Source organism: Dromiciops gliroides, chromosome 1 (genome assembly GCF_019393635.1).
Source record: "Dromiciops gliroides isolate mDroGli1 chromosome 1, mDroGli1.pri, whole genome shotgun sequence".
In the NCBI taxonomy this organism is placed as follows: domain Eukaryota; kingdom Metazoa; phylum Chordata; class Mammalia; order Microbiotheria; family Microbiotheriidae; genus Dromiciops; species Dromiciops gliroides.
In genome coordinates this window covers 484,063,844-484,071,795 of record NC_057861.1, presented here as the reverse complement: position 1 = coordinate 484,071,795, position 7,952 = coordinate 484,063,844, and the positions used below count along the sequence as shown (strand labels likewise).

The following is a 7,952-nucleotide window of genomic DNA, read 5'->3' as shown; positions in this document are numbered from 1 at the left end:
CAATTTTCAATCCAAATCTTTTCTCTCCTCACTAGGATGCTTCTTTTTTTCTAGGATTTCTGTTCTGTGGTACAATGGATAGAGTACTGGGCATGGAGTCAGGTAAGTTTATGTTCCTGAATTCAAATCCAGCCTCAGACACTTATAAGCTGTGTGACCCTGGACAAGTCACTTAACCTTGTTTGCCCCGGTTTCCTAATCAATAGAATGAGCTACAGAAGGTAGTGGCAAACCACTAGTATCTTTGCTAAAAAAAACCCAAATGGGGGCACAAAGAGTTGAACATGACTGAAAAATGACTAAACAATACCAAACATGTTAAAATCCTTTTAACTTGATATTGCCTACACTCAGCAATGGGTTTGATTCTAAGTCAGCAATATAGTCTCGGCAGCTATGTGGTGCAAAGGAAAGAGGAGTTGATCTGGATTCAGGAAGATCTAAGCTCAAATTCATCCTCAGACCCTAACTGGTTTTGTGATTCTGGAGAAATCATTTAACCTCTACCTGCTTCAGTTCCCACATTTGTAAAATAAGAATAATAGTAGCACCTAACTCAGAGTTGTTGTGAGGATTAAATGTGATAATATTTGTAAAGCACTTAGCAAACCTTCAAATTCTATATAAATACTAGATATTATTATTGTTATTATTAATATTATTATTATTATTTTAGGGAGGCAATTGGGGTTAAGTGACTTGCCAAAGTCACACAGCTAGTAAATGTTAAGTGTCTGAGGCCAGATTTGAACTCAGGTCCTCCTGACTCCAGGGCCAGTGCTCTATCCACTGCGCCACCTAGCTGCCCCCTATTAATATTATTATTGATATAAAGTTTTGAAATTTACAAAGTATTTTCACGTACACATCTCATTTGATGACAATCCTGTAAAGTAAGGACTGTAGTTATTATTATACCCATTTTGTGAGCAAAGCAACTAAGGCTGAGAGAGATTAAGTGACTTGCCCAGGGTCATACAGTTAATAAATTCTGACACAGAATTTCATCTCAATGCTTCCTTACTCTAAATCTAACTCTCTGTTTCTGACACCATCTAGCTACCTCAGTAATGATAATAGTGACAACTGACAGAGCCTTAAAGTTTGAAATGCACTTTAAAATCCATTATTCTATTTGAATCTCACAACCACCCCAGGAAAGAGGTATTGTACATCTATTGTTATCCCCATTTTTACAGATCAGAAAATAAAATCAGAGAAGTCAAGTCAAGCAAGATTTGAAACCAGGCCTTTCTGACTCTGAGGCTGGCACTAATTTTGACATTGTCTTCCCATACAACTTCAGCATCCTTCATGCTACACACTCTTTAATGTATTTCCTGTTCCTTTTTTTTTTTTTTGGCAGGGCAATGAGGGTTAAGTGACTTGCCCAGGGTCACACAGTTAGTATATGTCAAGTGTCAGAGGCTGGATTTGGACTCAGGTCCTCCTGAATCCAGGGCTGGTGCTCTATCCATTGCACCACCTAGCTGTCCCTCCTGTTCTTCACAGAGGTAAATAGTTCCCCTTTTGGGAAACTTGTAAGGCCTCTAAATATATGGCCTAATTTAACTTATAAGTTCTGTTTCTAAGCACAAGAATGTTATATTTTTGTTAATTGTACTAATGAAATACATCTGGCTTTTTCCATGTCAGAAGAGTTTAAGCAAAGAAACTTCTAGCACCAACCAAAAAATCAATATAATTTTAGTTTCTGAGAAAAATGGGCTTTACAGTACCGATAGTGTGAAAATTAACATTTGAATATGCAGCATAATAAAACGAACTAATTACTATTCAGAGACTATTTAAGGAATAAATTAGACTATGATAATTAGTGAAGAAAAGGCTCAAAAGTTTATGCCATATGCATAAAAATATGCAGCTTTGCATATAAGTAAAAGAGATTATTGATGATTATGAAAGTACATCATAAGTCATTCACATCAATAACAAAACTACCCCAAATCAGATGATTTGCAATAGATTCAAAGAAAGCTTTCAACAAAATACAGTGCCCATTCCTATTAAGAACACTAGCAAACACAGGAATAAATGGAGCTTTCCTTAAGATGATAAGCAGTAAGAGGAAAGAGTAAGCAAGTGAGCGCGAGTGACTGCGGGTTGAGCTGACCTGACCATGGGGGACATCGAGAAGGGCAAGAAGATCTTCGTGCAGAAGTGTGCCCAGTGCCACACCGTGGAGAAAGGGGGCAAGCACAAGACCGGCCCCAACCTGAGGGGGCTCTTCGGCCACAAGACTGGCCAGGCCCCGGGCTTCTCCTACACCCACGCCAACAAGAACAAAGGCATCACCTGGGACGATATGCTGATGGAGTACCTGGAAAACCCCAAGAAGTACATCCCCTGGACGAAGATGTTCTTCGCCGGCAGGAAGAAGAAGACGACGGAGGGCCGACTTTGATAGCCTATCTTAAGCAGGCCACCAACGAGTAACCCTTGTCTGTTGCCTTATTTATTCTAATCGGAGGTCTCTGCTGATATCTCTTTCCTTTTTTTACATGTACCATAATGACCCTATTTAAATTGGTTTCATTAACCTGAGGATTTTGATCATGAATGGCTGTTTAAAAACGTTGTTCAGCAGCCCAAATAAAGGAATTATGTAGATTAAAAAACAAACAAACACAAAAAAAAAAGGGGGGCAGCTAGGTGGCGCAGTGGATAGAGCACTGGCCCTGGAGTCAGGAGTACCTGGGTTCAAATCCGGCCTCAGACACTTAACACTTACTAGCTGTGTGACCCTGGGCAAGTCACTTAACCCCAATTGCCTCACTGAAAAAAAAGAATGATAAGCAGTATCTATCTAAAAGTGCATCATAGTAGGTATTAATGATCAGGTCTCCAGAAAACCAGAAACCATTTCATAGGTTCATTCCTTTGGTTAGTCATGACATTTCTTTGAGCTGCTTCAAATAAGAATCCTTTGCTACAGTACTAATTACAACTTGGAATGGGGAAGAGGGAGGTGACAAGATTAAATGATTAGAGGGGACTAGTGTTCTCATCTCAAGTCTCCTAACGTGCTACTTGCCCCATGGGAAATCATTTGTTCTCCATTTCTTTATGGGCATATAGTGAGAGGAACGATGTGTCTGCCTCAGTTGGCAGGATACATTATTCAAGTCCTGGGGCCTTCTTCCCCCCATCTCCACTATTCCTTCCTTTTTTCCTGCTGAGTTAACAGTGAACCAGGGGGCAGCTAGGTGGCACAGTGGATAAAGCACTCGCATGGCTTCAGACAATTGACACTAGCTGTGTGACCCTGGGCAAGTCACTTAACCCTCTTTGCCCAGCAAAAACAAACAACAACAATAAAAAAAAAACAACAGTTAACCAGTAGAGCATGTTTCTCTCAGATAAGAACAAACTAAGTAATCCAAGCCCTAAAGGCTTATTCCCACTCCCCAAAATTTCTCTTCCTTTTCCCTGCTGAGTCAACAGAGGTTTTCTAAAGTTAGAGAACAAAGGATTGTAAAATCTCAGGGTCTAGTGCTCCTACAGGGTGGGGGGCAGCAGTGGTTCCACATTTGGGGGGGGGGGCGGGTCTACACATTTAGAAGTGTCCTGAAGAATGTGAACCCAGATGGGGGAGAGACCTTGCATTAGATCTAGGATAAAAAGGAGGAATTCACTGGGACAAATCGCAGTACCCTTTTGGGGTGCTTGCCCGTTGTTGCAAGACAGAATAAATGGCCTTCCTGCTTTGCACCAGACCGGGGGTCCTGCCTCAGTTTCTTACATGTAGCAAAATTTCTTAATAAAAATCTATCTTGATAGAGACTCTGTGGTTTTTCCCCTATATGTGCAAAAAAGTGGCAATAACTGTTGTTCCCATTATTCTGCAGGTTCTCCTAGCAGGAGAAAACAATCCATTGTATTAAATTGCCAAGCATGCCTATAGACATTTCCTTTTGTTATGGGCCCATAGCACCCCAGAAGTTCTCTGGGGCACATGAAAGAAGCTTCTCCTTGAGAAACTAAACTAGAGGACAGGCACACTCAGAGAGATAAGTGGAACCAGATAGGACTAAGCTAGCTCTGGGACCCCCAGCCTTCATTCTAGTCTCCCTCAGCCCTGGGGAGATAAGATTAGGTGTGGTTGCTTCCTTTGTGTCCTGAGATGGCATGAGAAATCTTCAGCCACCCCTCACCCAATTCCCCCAGCCACCACCAGTGGGGGATGGTCCTCTCTCACTAAAGGAACTTTCCATTCAGATGGTCAACCCCATCAGTACTCTATAAAAGTACCTGCCAGTCTCCTGCTCGAGGAGATTGGTATCTCAGAGTCACTCTCTCTGTGCCATGCCTTTCTCCCCATGAGAAGTCCAAGGACTTCTTTCATGGTTTTCCTTCCCTTCCCTTCCTATTCCCCTTCCTCTAAATAAACTACCATCTTATTCTAACTGTTTTTGTGTGCAAGGGGGTGTAATTCTTTAAAGAGGAATTCCTAAGGACCCCAAACCCTTATCCCTTCCCAAACCCCCTACACTATTTTCCCATGACACTTTGGGAAGTGGGGGTGGCCTTTGATTAGGGGCAAATTGGGTCTTTGTTCTAGTGACCATTCTCTCCTCTGCTGTTGCAAACTGATATGGTGGGAAAATGGGGTACGGGTTGGTGGGAGTTGGGGTTCTTAGGAATTCCTCTTTAAAGAATTACACCCTCTTGCACACAAAACGTAGTTAGAATAAGGTGATAGTTTATTTAGGAGCAAGGGAAGGGAAGAGAAGGGTGGAGGAAGTGAAACCATGAAAGAAATCCTTGGACTTTTCATGGGGAGATTTGGCATAAAGCACATGGCTCAGAGGTACCAAATCTCCTCGAACAGGAGACTGGAAGGTACTTTTATAGAGGTGGACCATCTGCCCGTGAAAAGTTCCTTTAGTGAGAGAGGACCATCCCCCACTGGTGGTAGCTGGGGGAATTGGGTGAGGAGTGGAGGACCATCCCCCACTGGTAGTGACTAAAGGAATTGGGTGAGGGGTGGCTACAGATCCCTCTTCAGAACACAAAGGCCAAAGCCACACCCAAATTTATCTCCCCAGGGTAAGGGGGACCAAAATGAAGGGTAGGAATCCCCAGCTAGCTCAGTCCGATTTGGTTCAGCTTATCTCTCTAGGCGTTATCTGTCCTCTGGTTTAGTTTCTCAAGGAGAAGATTCCTCGGTGTGCCCCAGAGAAATTCTGGGGTGCCCTGCACCCCATGACAAAACTATGCTGGCTTTCAAGCCCAGCTTTTCAGGGATGAAGTTGAAGGATAACAAGTTGCAAGTCAAAAGACCAACTTGAAGGATAATTGAGGTTTATAACTTATGGATGTACAATTCTTTGGAGATAGATCTGCAGGTACTATAGGTTTCCTGGGACTATCTGCATGGAGCTCAGTGTATCAAAGAGCAGTCTTGGGGCAGCTAGGTGGCGCAGTGGATAGAGCACTGGTCCTGGATTCAGGAGGACCTGAGTTCAAATCCGATCTCAGACACTTAACACTTAGTAGCTGTGTGACCCTGGGCAAGTCACTTAACCCCAATTGCCACACACACCAAAAAAAGAGAGCAGTCTTCATGGCCCAAGAGAAATGGAATCCACTACAGTTATCCCTTCCCCATCAAGATTTGATAATATCTCCCATTGGCATAAGAATGGGAATTTTTCAGTTTTGCGGAAGTCGCAGATGACACAGAAAAAGTTTAGAAACTCAGAAAGGCATAAAATATATGTGTAGTCTTGTGTAATGTCAACCCAAATTTTACAATAAAGTACTGTAAATACCCCATAAAATAAAAATAAGAAAAAATTCAGACTTCTCTGATATGAAGGGAGGGCCCAAAAATTTTACATGGATTTTCCAGATTGCATGGGGCACTACACCCCTAAATATGGAGATGCGGAAGGGATAATTGTAAATAGTTTGGACAAAATGGAAGTTTGAACTAATCTTTGAGGGGAAGATTGTCAATTGTTGAATTATCTATCAGCATTGGCAAGTACAGGAAGCATGCCCCCCCCCCACACACACCCCCAAGGACAATGATAAACTACTTGAACTCATTCCTCAGTAATTATTATACTGAAATCCTCTCACACACTCCCTCATCACTCTGGTGCTGAACCCCTTCCCCCTGTCATTGTTCAAAACACATCCTCAGGGGCAGCTAGGTGGCACAGTGGATAGAGCTCCAGCCCTAGATTCAGGAGGACCTGAGTTCAAATCCAGCCTCAGACACTTAACACTAGCTGTGTGACCCTGGACAAGTCACTTAACCCCAACTGCCTCACCAAAAAAATTAATTAAAAACCCATCCTCTATCTTTTTCCTTTTTGCTCAGATTCTTCTCTCATTACATGACTAATGCAGAAATATGTTTAATGTGATTGTACATATATAACCTATATCAGGGAGGGGGGAGGGAGGAGAGGGATGGAGAAAAATTTGAAACTAGAAATCTTATAAAAACAAATGTTGAAAATTATCTCTTAATGTAATTGGAAAAAAATAAAATATTTATATGGAAAAAAATTTTAAGAACTTCTCTATATAAAACCTACAGCTGGAAAAAAAACATCCTCTATTGCCTCAATAACCATTCTCTTGCTCTCATCCCTTTCAGTCTAAGCCCTCCATGCCCAAATATCTCACTCTAAAGCTACCCAGCCCTTGACTGTGCTCTCTGGAATATGTGATCCATAGGTAACAACCTTGCTTCCATCTGTGATGTTTAAAATCTAAATTGTGGCCGCCTTAAATTAGAAGTTTCAGCACCAGTCTTTGGGCATTAAACATTTATTAAAGTATACAGATATTTACAAAGAGTTCAGAAAGTTAAGAAAAAGAAGTCCTACCTAGCCTAGAGTTCCAGCCTTGTTGGGTTCTTCCTCAAGTCCTCCTCCATGAGCCTGCTTCAATCAGGAACTCTCTCCAGCAAACTGATTGTGGAAGCTTTTTTTTTTTTTTTTTTAGGCAATGGGGGTTAAGTGACTTGCCCAGAGTCACACAGCTAGTAAGTGTCAAGTGTCTGAGGCCGGATTTGAACTCAGGTACTCCTGAATCCAGGGCCGGTGCTTTAACCACTGCGCCATCTAGCTGCCCCTGTGGAAGCTTTTTATAGGTCTGGAACAGAGGTGGTCCTTATACACTGCTTCAAGCTGATTGGTTGGCATCATCCAAATCCATTGGTTCTGAAGGTGTTCTCAAGGTGTGATTACAATCCAGTTAACTTGAAGTAGGCTAATCAGCAGTTAATCACTCTCACTAGATTCAATCAGTCTGAAATCTTTTCTTTTCCTACTCTTCCATCTTCTGGATCTCTCAGACACCTGGCTCTCTCCTGATGACACAGGCTCCCTGGTTACCCTCCTCAACACTGGTTGCCCTTTTACTCATTCATCTAACAGGTGAAAGTGAAGAAGTGAGAATACTCCTTGTTCCCCCTCTACTTCCATCACCCATACTCTACTTCCATAACCTCTCCTCCTTTGAAGTTCACTCAATATTGTTATGGGGGAAATGGGGTATGGATTTCGGTTAGGGGTAGGGGTTCTTAGGAATTCCTCTTTAAAGAATTACACCCTCTTGCACACAAAAGCAGTTAGAATAAGATGGTAGTTTATTTAGGGGGCAAGGGAAGGGAAGGTGGGGGGAAGGGAAAGGAAGGGAAACCAAGAGAAATCCTTGGACTTCTCTTGGGGAGAAAGGCACAAAGCATGTGGCTTTGAGGTACCAATCTCCTCAAGCAGGAGGCTGGTAGGTACTTTTATAGAGGACTGATGGGGGTAAGGGGTGACCATTTGACTGTGGAAAGTTCCTTTAGTTAGGGAGGACCATCCCCCACTGGTGGTGGCTAGAGGAGTTGGGTGGCTACAGATCTCTCAAGCCATCTCTCTTCAGGACACAAAGGCCGCAGTCACACCCAAATTTATCTCCTCAGG

At 42.5% G+C, this 7,952-nt stretch overlaps 1 protein-coding gene across 1 annotated transcript; it reads left to right on the top strand.

Annotated features, from left to right (window-relative positions):
* The first annotated feature begins 2,140 nt into the window (after nucleotides 1–2,140).
* LOC122734951 (cytochrome c-like) lies at nucleotides 2,141–2,425 on the top strand. The gene has a single exon (XM_043976149.1). It carries the CDS (start codon nucleotides 2,141–2,143, stop codon nucleotides 2,423–2,425), a length of 285 nt encoding a protein of 94 aa, XP_043832084.1.
* The last annotated feature ends 5,527 nt before the right edge of the window (nucleotides 2,426–7,952 follow it).

Coding starts and splice junctions, on each gene's coding strand:
- LOC122734951 (XM_043976149.1), top strand. CDS start 2,141: ATGGGGGACATCGAGAAGGGCAAGAAGATCTTCGTGCAGAAGTGTGCC.